At 41.6% G+C, this 15765-nt stretch overlaps 2 protein-coding genes across 13 annotated transcripts in view; one reads left to right on the top strand and one right to left on the bottom strand.

Moving 5' to 3' along the window:
- Positions 1–4058, bottom strand: part of oclnb (occludin b) — a 77394-nt gene extending 73336 nt beyond the window's left edge. For 2 of the 4 annotated variants that reach the window (XM_061818325.1, XM_061818324.1), the window contains exon 1: positions 3831–3999. The gene's annotated coding sequence lies outside the window, so the exon portion shown is untranslated. Of the gene's footprint in view, positions 1–3707; positions 3764–3830; positions 4000–4031 lie in introns of those variants that run through there. The other 2 variants (XM_061818326.1, XM_061818327.1) reach the window with 2 other exon arrangements.
- The window catches only part of gtf2h2 (general transcription factor IIH, polypeptide 2), an 84180-nt gene continuing 70706 nt past the window's right edge, over positions 2292–15765 (top strand). The window contains exons 1-5 of one of the 9 annotated variants that reach the window (XM_061818337.1): positions 4044–4273; positions 5024–5094; positions 8674–8751; positions 14906–14966; positions 15045–15122. In XM_061818337.1, the coding sequence (XP_061674321.1) occupies positions 14911–14966; positions 15045–15122 (134 nt within the window). In that variant the 5' untranslated portion in view covers positions 4044–4273; positions 5024–5094; positions 8674–8751; positions 14906–14910. Of the gene's footprint in view, positions 2361–4043; positions 4557–5023; positions 5095–8673; positions 8752–12571; positions 12724–14905; positions 14967–15044; positions 15123–15765 lie in introns of those variants that run through there. The other 8 variants (XM_061818335.1, XM_061818334.1, XM_061818336.1 and 5 more) reach the window with 8 other exon arrangements.

Genomic DNA, 15765 nt, shown 5'->3' with positions numbered 1-15765 from the left:
TTCTTAGATTTCTATAAGGCTTTCGATACAATTGAACATAACTTTATATTCCATGCACTAGACAAGTTTAATTTTGGCCCACTTTTCAAAAGTGCTGTCCGAACAATGTACAAAAATGGAAACTCATCTATTAAACTGCATGCTGGCACTTCCCCCCGATTTCCTCTCAGACGTGGAGTAAGACAAGGATGTCCAATATCACCCTATCTCTTTCTTCTTTGTACACAGCTTCTCACCGACTCTATTAAGCTCAGCCCATTGAAAGGTATTCTAATAGCAGACAAAGAAATTTTCATAAGTCAGTTGGCCGATGATACTACACTTTTCTTAAAAAATAGATGTCAGATTCCTCTTGCTATTGATGTGGTTAACACTTTTTCTCTTGCCTCTGGGCTCTGCTTAAACATTAAAAAATGTGAACTACTTGCCCTCAAGACTTGTAATATCCCTTCAATCTGTAATATACCTGTAAAAGACTGTGTCACATATTTAGGCATATTTATAAATAAAGATATGGAAACTAGATGTGATTTAAACTTTAATCCTGTTCTCGACAAAACTCAGAAAAAAATTAATCAGTGGCTGCAAAGGGATTTATCTTTGAGGGGCAGAAGTTTATTAACTAAAGCTGAAGGTATATCCCGGCTCACCTATGCTGCCTCATCGCTTGGTGTTAATAAAAACATTCTAAAAAATATCGACAAAATGCTCTTTAACTTCGTATGGAAAAATAAAACTCACTATATTAAGAAATCGGTTGTAATGAATACTCATGACAAAGGAGGCCTAAATTTTTTAGACTTTCAAACATTAAATAATAATTTTAAAATTAATTGGCTGAAGCACTTCATTAAAGACCCCTCCTCAATTTGGAATTTCATACCAAATTTTGTCTTCTCTAAAGTAGGTGGCCTACATTTTCTTTTACTGTGCAATTACAAGATTGAAAAAATCCCATTAAAATGATCAAACTTTCACAAACAGATGCTTCTCTCATGGTCTTTAATATATAAACATAACTTCTCTCCGCACAGATATTACATATGGAATAACAAAGACATAACATACAGAAACAAATCCTTATTTTACCCTGCCTGGTTTTCTCATAATATACTACTGGTTCACCAGCTGTTTGATTCCGATGGCTTGCTGTTTACTTATGAAGAATTTATTTCAAAACACAATGTGTTAATCCCTACTGACGAATTTAAGATAATCATTAATGCAATTCCTGCTGGTGTCTCTTTGCTATTTAGAAGACCAGCGGACCAAATACCAGCTCCTTTGCATCTTGATCCATCTAAAAGCGAAGTAGGCAGGATTTGTTTCTCGATAACACGTAAAAACAATCGTTCCATACGTGCTTTATTTCAAAGGGACATAGTGTCTCTTCCTCACATAACATCTTATTGGAATCAATTATTACATAATCTTGACTGGAAAAGAATCTGGATCTTACCAACTAGATATATGATTAACAACAAAATAAAAGAAGTATCTTTTAAGTTAATTCATCAAATTTATCCTTCCAAAATATTCATTTTACAGCGTTTTAAAAAACAAATTGATACTGATTGCTCTTTCTGTTCAAACTGCCCTGAAGATAATTTTCACTTATTTTGGTCTTGCCCTGTCTCCAATAATTCCTGGAAAGATGTTTGTATTTTTATTTCTACTTTTCTTGACAACAGTTTTACTCTTTGTTTTGAAAATATACTGTTTGGTTTCACGTCTTTTACCTCGTCTAAAAACAGACACTTTTATATGATTAATCTTATAATTTTACTAGCTAAATTTCATATTCATAAATGTAGGTGTATAAATAAAAATCCTTGTTTTATTTTCTTTCAAAATGAAACTAGACAGTATATTCATACCATTAAGAATTCTTTGAACGCTAAAGCCATTAAAACGGTAAATTTGTGTAGTTTATTTCATGTTTTTCTGTAGAATGTAATCTTGTTTTTGACCCCCCTGGCAAATTGTCTTCTGCGTTGAATTGTATTGTTCTGTTTAATGTTCAATAAAGGGAAAAAAAAAATGGCGCGAAATACTACCTACAACTTGTACATCTTCCCCTTGTTTCATAGTGTCAGCAGGTGTTAAGCATCCGTCGGGGATGCATTTCCCTCGATGACCGATAGTGTCCCGTGTAGTGCACTCGGTGCCAAATAGGCAGAAGCAGCAAAGAGAAGAAGAGGGCGTTGCAGGGACCAATCAAATGGCTTGGGGGCGCGTTTTCCCCCTGATCATCTGCGGAAAAGAAAACTCGCTTCCCGCCGTTTTGTATCTGCGATGTACCCATAATGCCTCTGTTAGTAACGCATGCGCATTCATCACGAGGAGACTTTTCAGCACGGGTGAGCGCTCAGACCGTTACACCAGCGCTGCTTGACGGTCGTTTACAGAAATGAGTGACAATCAACGACGTAGAATTAAAAACTGTACTGCGCATGTATTTATTTATTTCGTTGTGGATTTATTGATGGATGGACTGGTGACAATGCTGGCAAATGAATGAAGCCCCACACAATGACAGAATAAAAACTCGACTCCGCACAGGCCCCTTTCACTTGGTATTTCGGTTTCAACCTCCGGTCAGGGTAAAACATTGCTTTGGGTACGATTTCACTGTAGAGTTGACATCCTTTGGCATTCTAATGATTGTACATCGTGAAACATAACGGCAAATTTAGTTGGAACACATTAGGTTTAGCTTTTTTTGGTCTCAGTATGGTTCATTCATGTTGCGCTGTTGGCTGTCAAAGTCGTGCAGGTGGTCGCAAAGAAGTAACTTTTCACCGGTGTGGTTCACTTCAAGGTTTATTAGGCCGTTGGCTTGAACTTTAAGCTAAGATCACATTTTTTTTCCTGAAATTTATGAATCACGACTTTTTATTATTAGCCCCAGTTTAACTAGTAACAGTTATGCCTCAGGATGTACATCAGCCTTGCTTGCTTTGAAAACAGTGGTGAACTTGTCCCAGCAGAAAGTGTTATTTGTGTTGTAAAACACTGTGAAATTGTGTTGAGGTCATCTGTTAACATCAAGCAAGTTGTTCGTGCAGCCACTTTTACCATGGACCCATACATATATAAACCTTGTGATACCGGCCAGCTCTTGTCTTCTTCTTTTGCTATCCTGCCAGAAGACACATGTCTCGTGTGCGGCAGATACCAGATAGATATATATAGTCAGATAGATATAAGACCCGGATGTCTGTATTGTACATTCCTTTGTAATAAATCCATTTGCTGTTAACCTTTTCTAATCATTGGGCATATCATTGGTCATATCTTCCTCGATTCGTGAACATTTTCTGTGTAATTTTTGATGAATTTCAGAATACAGAACTCTTCAAATTCAATTTGATTTTCAAATGCAAGGAAGCAAGTTTAAATTTTCTGTCTGAAATAGGACGTCGCAAAGACAACAAATGAATCACGACTTTTTATTATTTAGCTTTTAGCATGTATTTTCCCATTGCGAGGGCTTATTTCCAAAAATATATGTAACTGATTGACTTAAAATTTAATGTTTTTATGACTAAAAATGCTGAGTTTTTTTGCAATGTTATGATGATAGTGCTTCACAGCGTATTTAGGGAAAAGTTAACGTAACGGAAATCGGGCCCTCTGTAATATACAAGGTTTCGTGGTAGTCACGGTGTTATATCTTTCCTTTGTACTTAGCCTTTTTGACCTACCAAGTCGAATTAAAAATTCTTCATGTTACCAGAACTGAAAAAAAATTCAAGCTCACACGACCAGTTGTAATTCTACATTGGTATGTAGAATTGAAAACTGAAAAACCCTGCCATAAATCCAACCTGTAAATCGTCCTCCACGCGTTTTGGGAGCAGCAAGATGGCGGCCAACTGGCTTCAACCAATCGACATACCGCTCGATATATATGCGCTATCCAGTCTTTTTTTTTTTTTTTTTTAGATCACTGGGCGGAACCATTGTTGGATGCAGAGTGCGTAATCTACTTTTTAATTCTACGTCATTGCCCCCGCCCAATGACTTACTCATCCACTTGACCGACAAACTGGCTGCTTTCCGTTTCCGTTCCCAGTCAGCTCGGTCGCCACCCAGCTGGCAAAATATCTACGCGCGCGCAGATTGGAATGGAATCTTTTTTCGTCGTTGACGTTTCGACACGGATTCAAAAAGTCATGTTCAAATTGTTAGATATTGTGAATGATACTCGAGAAATGCACGAAAGATAGGTGACGTACTTGGACAACTTTATTGCTTTGTCGGATTGTAGGTACGTTGTTCAACCCCCTCCCCTCACCAAAAGAGATTGAACTATACTAGATGGGAAACGTGAATGTTCGAATATCTTTCAATTAAAAACAAAAACAAAGTAATATACGGAACGAAGACGGTGCTTTCTTTGTGTTTTTTTGTATGTGGTTTTCAACAGACGAAATTGACACTTTACTTTTGAGAACCCCTTGATTCTATGGCAAGAATTTCATTGTCAAAATTGCTAAATTTATGTTGCTCCTGAAACTTTGTGGCAACTGGGTTGAGAAGGCTTGTAATCGGTAGGTACTTGTTTCTGTATCTTAATGTTTTTAAAATGTTTACAGTCATTTTCAATTTCCACTCATGATTTCCAAAGTCCATCAAATGTATTTGTTTGTGTAATACATATTTACTTTGGGTGATCGGATAAAAAACATTTCTTAAAAAAAGCGCAGTGCCATTCTTCTCCAAATGAAAGTCAAACTGTCCTACAAATGTAAAAAGGTGAAATTATGAAAGGAAGTCCAACGTCACTTGGTAATTGATGTTGCTGTAGATGTTGTGATTGCTAAAACACACACTAAACTGCTGGAATTGCAAAATAAATAAAAGATGGCCTAACACTTGTTTACAAAGAATGCAGATCTATTTTTTTTGGTTATTATTTCTGGTGACCACACCACTATAGTACGTTTCTTTTGGCTCGTCCCGTTAAAGGTAGCCACAGCGTGACATCTCAGATGTGAATTTGGAAATTTGATTTCAGTGCTTCACCAGCCATGAACCTCTTGTACACCACTGAAAAAGGACGAGTGAAGGGGTCGGGAACCTTTTCGAGTGAGAGAGCCATAGATGCCAAATATCTAAAAATGTATTTTTAAATGTGCAATACAATATTTGAAAAAACAAATACAGGTGTATTTGCACATTTATGTAAGCCCAACACTTTGAGAGTAGAATACATCTCAGAATTTTTTCAAATAAAATTGTGACATTCCTGCTAACCATGATGACAAAAGTACGTTTTACCATTAATGTGACTTCTGGTGCTGCATCATTTTGCTAATGGCTTCATAGTCTGTTTAATACATCGTTACATTAACCTTCATGCATGTGTTGAGACTTCTGTCCGTTAATCTTCTTCTTTTCCTTTCAGCTTGTCCAGTTAGGGGTCACCGCAGCGTGTCATCTTTTTCCATCTTGGCTTATCTTGTGCATCTTCCTCTCTAACCTCAACTGCCCTCATGTCTTTCATCACCACATCCATCAATCTTCTCTTTGGTCTTCCTCTCGGTCTTTTGCCTGGCAGCTCCATCCTAAGTACCCTTCTACCAATATAATCACTCTCTCGCCTCTGAACATGTCCAAACCATGGAAGTCTGCACTCTTGAACCATGTCTCCAAAACATCCAACTTTAGCTGTCCCTCGAATCCGCTCATTTCTAATCCTATCCACCCTGCTCACTCCATGCGAGAACCTCAACATCTTAATTTCTGCTACCTCCTGTTCTGCTTCCTGTTGTTTCTTCATTGCCACTTTCTCTAATCCGTACATCATGGCCAGCCTCACAACTGTTTTATAATCTTTGACCTTAATCGTAGCAGAGAATCTTCTGTCACATAACACACCAGACACCTTCCGCCAGCTGTTCTCACCTGCTTGGACCTGTTTCTTTACTTCACTTCCTTACCACACTCACCATTGCTCTGGATTGTTGACCCTAAATATTTGAAGTTGTCCACCCGTGGTATCTCTTCTCCCTGTAGCCTCACTCTTCCCCCTCCACCCCTCTCATTAATGCACGTAAATTCCGTTTTACTTCAGCTAATCTTCATTCCTCTCCTTTCCAGTGCTTGTCTCCATTTTTCTAATTGTTCCTCCACCTGCTCCCTGCTTTCACTGCATATCACAATATCGTCTGCAAACATCATGGTCCAAGGGGATTGCAGTCTAACCTCGTCTGTCAGCCTATCCATTACCACTGCAAACGGGAAGGGGCTCAGAGCTGATCCCTGATGCAATCACACCTTCACCTTAAATTCTTCTGTTACGCCTATTGCACACATTACCACTGTTCTGCTGCCCTCATACATGTCTTGTACTATTTTAACAAATTTCTCCGCCACACCAGACTTACGCATGCATTACCACAGTTCCTCTGTTGGTACTCTGTCATAGACTTTCTCTATGTCTACAAAGATACATTGTAGCTCCTTCTGACCTTCTCTCTACTTTTCCACTGGCATCCTCAAGGGAAATAATGCATCTGTGGTACTCTTTCTAGGCATGAAACCATTCTGTTGCTCACAGATGCTTACTTCTGTCCTGAGTCTATCTTCATTACTCTTTCCCATAACTTCATTGTGTGGCCCATTATATTTATTCCTCTATAATTCCCACAGCTCTGAACATCGCCTTTGTTCTTAAAAATGGAACCAGTACAGTTTTCCTATATTCTTCAGGCATCTTCTCTCCCGCTAGTATTCTATTGAATAAGTTGGTCAAAAACTCCACAGCCAACTCAACAAGTTGCTTCTGTACCTCCACTGGTATGTCATCTGGACCAACTGTCTTTGCATTTTTCATTCTGTTCATTCCCTTACTAATCAATGCCACTTCCTGGTCATTCACGCTTGCCTTTTCTATTCGACCTTCTCTCACACTTTCTTCATTCATTAACTTCTCAAAGTACTCTTTCCATCTACTGGCACCACTCGACATAGTTCCATCGCTATCCTTAATCACCTTTACTTGCGGCACATCCTTCCCATCTCTATCCCACTGTCTGGTCAATCTGTAGACCTCCTTTTCTCCTTCTTTTGTATCCAACCTGGAGTACATGTCGTCATATGCCTCTTGTTTAGCCTTGGCCACCTCTACTTTGCCCTACGACACATCTCAATGTATTCCTTACTCCTCTCTTCAGTCCTCTCCGTGGCCCACTTCTTCTTCGCTAATCTCTTACTTTATATGACTTCTTGTATTTTGGGGTTCCACCACCAAGTTTTCTTCTCCCCTTTCCTACCAGAAGACACTCCAAGTACTCTCCTGCCTGTCTCTCTGATCACCTTGCCTGTCGTCGTCCAGTCTTCTGGGAGCTTCTGGTGTCCATCGAGAGCCTGTCTCACCTCTTTCCAAAAGGCCGCACAACATTCTTCCTTTCTCAGCTTCCACCGCACGGTTCTCTGCTCTACCTTTGTCTTCTTAATCTTCCTACATACCACCAGAATTATCCTACATACTACCATCCTATGCTGTCGAGCTACACTCTCCCCTACCACTACTTTACAGTCAGTAACCTCCTTCAGATTATATTGTCTGCACAAAATATAATCCACCTGCGTGGTTCTACCTCCGCTCTTGTAGGTCACTATATGTTCCTCCCTCTTCTAGAAACAAGTGTTCACTACAGGCATCTGCATCCTTTTTGCAAAGTCCACCACCATCTGTCCCTCAAAGTTCCTTTCGTGGATGCAGTACTTACCCATCACTTCTTCAACACCCGTGTTTCCTTCACCAATACGTAAATTTCAATCTGCACTAATCACAACTCTCTCTCTGTCTGGGATGCTCAGAACTACTTCATCTAGTTCCTTTCAGAATTTCTCTGAACTCTCTCGAACTCTGTCACATCCTACCTGTGGGGCATAGCCGCTAACCGCATTATCCATCCATCCATCCATCCATCCATCCATCCATCCATTTTCTTAGTTGCTTATCCTCACAGGGGTCGCGGGGAGTGATGAATCCTATCCCAGCTGTCAACGGGCAGGAGGCGGGGTACACCCTGAAGTGGTTGCCAGTCAATCGCAAGGCACATAGAGACAAACAGCCGCACTCACAATCGCAACTCGGGGCAATTTTAGAGTATCCAATTAATGTTGCATGTTTTTGGGATGTGAGAGGAAACCGGAGTGCCCAGAGAAAACCCACGGAGGCAAGGGGAGAACATGCGAACTCCATGCAGGTGGGTCCGGGATCGAACCCGGCACCTCAGAACTGTGAGGCCAATGCTTTACCAGCTGAGCCACCCTGCCTTCCCACATTTTACATAACACCCTCAATTTTAAATTTTAGTTGCATCACTCGGTCTGACACTCTTTTCACCTCTAAGACATTCTTAGCCAGGTCTTCCTTTAAAACAACCCCAACTCCATTTCTCTTCCCGCCCACTCCGTGGTTGAATAATTTAAACCCTGCTCCTAAACTTCTTGCCTTACTACCTTTCCACCTGCTCTCTTGCATGCACAATATATCAACCTTTCTTCTAGTCATTATGTCAACCAACTTCTGAGCTTTTCCTGTCATAGTCCCAACATTCAAAGTCCCTACACTCAGTTGTAGTCTTTGTGCATTCCTCTTTTTCTTCTGATGACGAATTCGGTTTCCTCATCTTTTTTGTCTTCGACCCACAGTAGCTGAATTTCCACCGACACCCTGCAGGTTAGCAGTGCCAGGGGCGTGTGTCGTTAACCCGAACCACGACTGATCCGGTATGGGATACTTCAGATAAATGCTCATATTTGTTTGGCAGTTTTTACCCCAGATGCGCTTCCTGACGCAACCCTCTGCATTTATCCGAGTTTGGGACCATCCTACTGATTGTACTGGTTTCTGCCCCCATAAGGTTGCCTTCCATCCGTTAATCATGAACGTAATTCAATTTGATTTGCCATCATGATGGTACAATGGTGAACAGTTCTTGCCGACAGCGGCATGACTTTTATTCGTTTGGTTATCTTGTCTTTATGTGAAGTAGTCAAAATGTGTATTGGCAACATCTAGTACGAATGCTTTGGCATAGTCCCCATCGACGAATGGCTTTCCATCTCTCACAATTGCCAAAGCACCAGCAAAGCTCTCCGAATTCCATTCAACTTCTTGGGTCCAAGCACGCATTTGCTGCTGACGAACTTGGACTCTGGAAAGTAGCTCTTGCGATCTGCGTTTGAAACCTTGTGTGCCTGCGCACATTGACTGCCATAGTAAACTCCGCCAACCCCACTCGGACTGAATGCGCACAGTGACTGTTAATCTGTTTACTGTTGTCTATTTTTTTTTTATCCAATTTAGTAATATACTGCAGTAAATTATTTTAAGATCTTGAGATTCCATTCCTAACCACACCCGCAGCTTTATATCTGGGGGCATTACTGACAACACCCGTACATTTTTCAAATATGAGTGACTGTCGTACACCCTCGCTATCTCTTTTCCCTGGAGCCTCACTCTTCCCTCTCCTCCCCTCTCATTCACGCACATATAGTCTCTTTTACTTGGGCTAATCTTCATTCCTCTCCTTTCCACTGCGTGCCTCCATCTTTCTAATTGTTCCTTCACTTGTTCCCTGCTTTCACATCATTGTCCAAGGGGATTCCAGTCTAACCTCATCTGTCAGCCTAACCATTACCACAGCAAACAGGAAAGGGGTCAGATCTGATCCCTGATGCAGTCCCATCTACACATGAAATTCTTCTGTCACACCTACGACACACCTCACCACTGTTCTGCTGGCCTCAAACATATCCCGTACTATTCTGATACACCCGATGAAATATTCTAAATGACTGGCTCATAATTGTTTTATTTCCTAACCTTTTTACAAGTGTTGTGCATGTAGCGTACTCAGGAGGACCCATGCCGGGCAAAGTATATATTATGGATGTTGGTGAAATTGATCTAGAGCTACAGTGAAGAAAATAAGTATTTGAACACCCTGCTATATTGCAAGTTCTCCCACTTGGAAATCATGGAGGGGTCAGAAATTTTCATTGTGGGTGCATGTCCACTGTGAGAGAGATAATCTTAAAAGAAAAATCTAGAAATCACAGTATCGCCGTAAATAGTAACCGGGAAGTGTTGTGTGCTTACACGTAGAAATCCATCCATCTATTTTATTAGCCACATGATGGTCACAGGAGTGCTGGAGCCAATCCCAGCTGTCAATGGGCAGGAGGCAGGTTACACACACGCAGACACAGGGAGAACATGCAAACTCCTCACTCAGAGATCCGGGATTGAACAGCAGCTCCACCGTGCCCCCTCATAAAGTACGTTGTTGTTTATACAGTACCAACACGAGAGGCTATAACTAGGCGGCTCATAACGAGTAATGATTAGATGCGTGCAAATTTCCCCGGCTCATGAACAAGCCTCAACTGTGACAGCCACATTTTAGGAAGGACAATTTTGGGTGCATTTTCTCAGTTTTGTTGCAGTTTGGTTCACAACACGTCGGCATCTTGGCTTAGCTCGAACGAATGGTCTGTAATGGTAAGCACTGGTGATGTCAGGGGCTGGGTCAGGGTTGTCCCTTCTGGGTCTGGCTGTCAAAGTTGGCTCATCTCCAGATTTTTCTTGGATTTCAAAAATGTCCTTTGTTTTCAATTTTTTTTTTCTTTACAATTAATGTCCAAAATATATATAATAATAATATTACTTAATATTGGAGGGTTTATTGTACGTATGAATTTTGGGGAGAGTCTTCCTTTAAGTTATAATGAAGTTGTTACGTTCTGAAAGAAGTACTCTAATACGTCGTCGGATGCAGATTTCTAGAATGTTCTTATCAGGACGAGGATGGCGACTGAGCTTTTATTCAGCAAAGTTGTGTTACGCATTTCAGACGTGAAGTAACTCAATGTGCTTCACATGATTAAAAGTATTTGAAATGAAAGAGATAAAACATTTAAGATGTGATTAAAAACAAAAATAACAAAATATAGATATTAAAGAAGAATTAAAACCACAGTGCAAGAAATATGACATTTAAAAGGTTGAAATCCTCACACAAATAAGCACAAAAAAAAGTTTTCAACTGGGATTTAAAAACATTCAAACTTGGGGCTGACTTCATCTCTGTTGGCAACTTATTCCAGTTGTGTGCAGCATAATAGCTAAATGTTGCTTTGGACTCTGCACTCTCCTAAGTAAAGGTTAAGTCTGTAAAACAGTGGTGAGGCTGGCCATGATGTACAGATTAGAGACTGTGGCACTGAAGAAACAACAGGAAGCAGAACTTTAGGTAGCAGAAATGAAGATGCTGAGGTTCTCGCTTGGTGTGAACAGGTTGGATAGGATTAGAAATGAGCTAAAGATAGTCCTGGTGTTTACTAACAGCAATTCTCTTTTCTTTATTGTCAAAAACAATTGTCTCAGTTTTGTCATAACCACGAGGCATGGGGCTGGACCCAATTGCTGGACTCTGAGGCGACGGCATGATATTAAGCATGGTTTTATTCCAGATCAAGGTCTTATACCAATTAACAGTCCTAAACAGGCGGAAGCACCAAAACGCGAGGCTCCAAGCAAGATCCAAGAACATGCACAAGGTCCGATGACTACGAGGCAAACGGAGCAGTGAACAAGAAGTAACTAGACGAACGTGGCTCAGGCTCGCTGTGACAAATGGATGCTCTACATAAGGTTTGCGAACTTATGCACAATAGCGGAGAATCCAACATGCAATAACGCAACTCAACGAAGTGGCAAATGCCGATGACTCATTCAAAGCCTAAATGCCTGGTCTAATTCGTGTCTAATGTAGAGCAGCTGTGGAACTGCTGCCGGAGGTGGTTACCACCCAGGGGAGTGGCTTGGCCATGCCCCTGACAGAGACCGAGGATCGGTTGCCGCCAAGGCGTAGTCGTCAGGCGGACGAGGATTGGTCACCACCAGTTCGTGGTCGTCAGGCTGCCGATGATCGGTCACTGCCGAAACAGGAGCGGGAGACTGCTGAGGATCGGTTGGTGCTGAGCTGTTGAGGCGTGATCGTCAGGCGGCCGTGGATCAGTCGCCGCCAAAGTGTGGTCGTCAGGCGGTCGTGAATTGGTCGCCGCCAAGGCATGGTCGTCAGGCGGCTAAGGATCGGTCGCCACCGAAACAGGAGCATGGTCATCAGGTGGGCGTGGGTCAGTCGCCGCCGAGGCACGGTTGTCAGGCGGCCGGGGATCGGTAGTTGCCGAGGCGTGGTCGTCAGGCGGCTGAGCATCAGTAGCCGCTGAGGCGTGGACGTGAATAGGCTGCAGCTCGGTTGGCACCGAGGCATGGACGTTAATCGCCCGCGACTCAGTCACCACCGAGGCGTGGACGAGATACGACTGTGGGTTGGTCGCCCCCAAGGCACTGATGAGAATTGGCTCTGGATCTGTCGCTGGCGAGGCGTGGGCGGAAATTGGCTGCAGCTCCATTGGCCAGCGAGGTGCTGATGAGAGTTCGCTGTGGTTTGGTCGCGAGCGAGGTGTGGACTGAGGTCAGCAGTGGCTGGGTCGCAGTTGAGGCATGAGCGGAAATCTTTTGTGGTTCTGTCGTTAGTGAGGTATGGATGAGAAAACATCTGTGGATCGGCGATACTCGGCGGTGGCTCAGTCGCCAGTGAGGCGTGTACACGTCGGTGAGCTGTTCTGGCCAGTTCGTTTTGTCATAAGGACGAGGCACCGATCTGGACCCAATTGCAGGACTCCAAGGTGAGGGCATGGTATTAAGCGTGGTTTTATTCCAGATTTACTTAACTGTCTTTGTACTTCTATTTTGTTTTTGTGTTGTGTTGTACTGTATTGTGTGTGATTAATTTGTCTGCAACGCGATACAAGTGCTGCTGGTGTGACCAAGGGGATTTATTCTAAATTCACACATAACATGTTATAAACTTTGAGACAAATTAATCCCCGCTCAATTGACGCAATAATTTTTTTTAATAGCTCTGTACAGACCTACAGTACCTGCACACTTTTCCTCCATTTTTCAGGCATCTTCTTGCCCGCTAGTATTCTCTTAAATATTTTGGTCAAAAACTCCACAGCCACCTATCCAAATTGCTTCCATACCTCCACAGGTATATTATCTGAACCAACTGTTTTTCCATTTTTCATTCTTTTTATTGCCATTCTAACCTCCTCCTTCCTAATCATTGCCACTTCCTGGTCCATCACACTGTCCTCTTCTATTCTTCCTTGTCTCTCATTTTTTTCATTCATCAACATCTAAAGTATTAGATGTCGCCACCTGTTCTGTTGCCCTACTTCACATCTCAATATACAGTAATTCCTCGTTTTTCGCGAATAATTGGTACCAGACCCACGCGCAAAAAGTCAAAAACTGCGAAATAGGGGTAAATGGCGTTTTTTTTTTTTTTGTTTTTTTTTTTTTGCTTCATAGGTCCCTGTCGTCTTGCTGGAGATGCCACATTATACCCTATCAATGTGGCTTCCCGCTTCAGTACTGTACTAATGTATGCTGGTGTTTTTTTTTTCTTTTTTTAATGAATTAATTTATTTTTGTTTCATTGGTCCATGTCGTCTTGCTGGGGATGCTGCATTATACACTATCAATGGGTCTTCCCTCTAAAGTACTGTACTAATGTATGGTGGCGTTTTTTATTTATTTTTTAATTTAACTTTTTTTTTATTTATTTGCTTCATTGGTCAATGTCGTCTTGCTGGAGATCCTGCATTATATCCTATGAACGTGGCTTGCCGCAACAGTACTGTAGAAATGTATGCTGGCGTTTTTATTCATTGGTCCATGTCATTGCGCCGGGGATGGCGTATTAGTACGTCGCAATCTTGTCTTTTTTTTGAAGAAACACCAGTATCAGTTGATGGGGAAGATGGAAGAATACGTCCATACAGATGTGAACGTTTGGCTGTAAATAATGTTGAATATTCGGATGGTTCTTCGGACGGAATGACCTGGAGTCTGATGAGCTCGCTCCAGCAGCAGGGCTACTCGTGGTCTCCGGTGGCGGGGCCGCTCGTGAGCTCTGGCGGCGGGCCCTGAGCAAGTTCTGGTGGCTGGTCGCTCGCCGCAGCGAGCTCTGGCGGCCTGTTGCTTGCCACAGCGAGCTCGTCAGACTACACGTCATTCCCCTCCGAAGAACATCCGAATATTCAACATTATTTACAGCCACAGATTCAAATCTGTATGGACCTATTCCTCCGTCTTACCAATCATCTGATACTGCTATTTCTTCATCATAGGAGGTTGAATCCAAGAAATCAGTGCTGGCCATAATTGTGTCCCATGTAATCGAGCATTTGGCGCGGTACGTAATAGGTCACATCCGCGCACGTATGTCATGTGACTCACCAAAATGGCGGTGCTCCCAAAAATTTATTAGCGATAAAAAATCTTCTCAAAACGCCATTAAATGAGAGGATTAACATCAGATTTTCAAGATACAGTACATATTACATGACCTATTGGATACATTGTTAATCCGAACCACCAGAATTTCCCTTTAAATACTGTATTAGCAAATGGCCAGACTATAACAAGCGAAAAATATAAAGTGGTCTGAATACTTTTTGTACGCACTGTTTATAGCAGGTTTAGGAAAAATTGAGGTCTCCATTCCCCCCCTCAATATCATGTGGCCCTATTCACATACTTATTTCTTCTATGTGGTTAACAAGATATGTGACTTATGTCTCCTCTTGGTCTACTCTCTTGCCACCCTCACTAAAAGTAACTGAAGTCAACATTGGGCTTTTTAAAAAAATATACATTGTTGCATATAGTATTGTACAAAGTCAAATTATTATATCGTACTGAATTCCTTACATTTGAGACTTATTGAAAGTAGACTATTTTAGACAAGTTACCAATTTGACAATTGCAGCCGCTTTGTTTTTTTCGTTTGAATGTCAGTCATAATGGATGATGAACCAGAGAGAACTAAACGCTGGGAAGGTGGCTATGAGAGGACATGGTAAGACTTGCATCAAAGGACAAATTTTAGATATGTTGATTTGTTTTTTTTATATATTTGCTTTGTTTTTTTTAACAGGGAAATTTTGAAGGAGGATGAATCTGGATCACTCAAAGCCACAGTTGAGGAGATCCTATTCCAGTCCAAAAGGGGAAGGTGCATACACAAGTTTTCTGTCAACAATTAACTAATCTATCTTTTGTACCAAAACATGCAAAAGACCCTTTTATGCACAAAAAAATGCCACTTTGTTAGATTTCATCGATTCTCTCTGTCTTGCTTGCTCACCCACTCACTCACACAAACTTTTATACATTGACATCTAGTGCGGACATGCAATAACCAACCAAAAGAACAAGATAAGAGAGGACAGAAAAGGGCAGGCCAGATGAGGGAAAATGTGCAATCCAGTGCTAGTGGCCAGTGGTGTGGTGGTCTTTTTTTTTTTTTTTTTAAATTCTGTCTAAAAACTGTAACAAACTGAGTTGATCTGTTAATATAAACTGTGTGGTTGTTTGTGAATAAATCCTTAGTCAACTGGTGTACGGAGTTGCTAAACTGGGATGTCAATGAAAGCTCATTCAGCAGGGGACCCAGCCAGGTGGATGTCACTACTCCCAAACCACAGCCCCAGGCTTAAAGGGGCATTAACAATGTATCCAATATAGGTCATGTAATATGTACCATATCTTGACAATGTGATGTTAAATCCTCTGTCATTTAATAGTGTTTTGAGAAGATTTTTATCGACAATTACAAATTTCAGCGGCGCTGCCATTTTCCCAAGTCACCTGACCTA

This window comes from Syngnathoides biaculeatus, chromosome 4, assembly GCF_019802595.1.
Source record: "Syngnathoides biaculeatus isolate LvHL_M chromosome 4, ASM1980259v1, whole genome shotgun sequence".
In the NCBI taxonomy this organism is placed as follows: domain Eukaryota; kingdom Metazoa; phylum Chordata; class Actinopteri; order Syngnathiformes; family Syngnathidae; genus Syngnathoides; species Syngnathoides biaculeatus.
The sequence above is the reverse complement of the archived record's forward strand: the minus strand, read 5'-3'. Positions and strand labels throughout refer to the sequence as shown.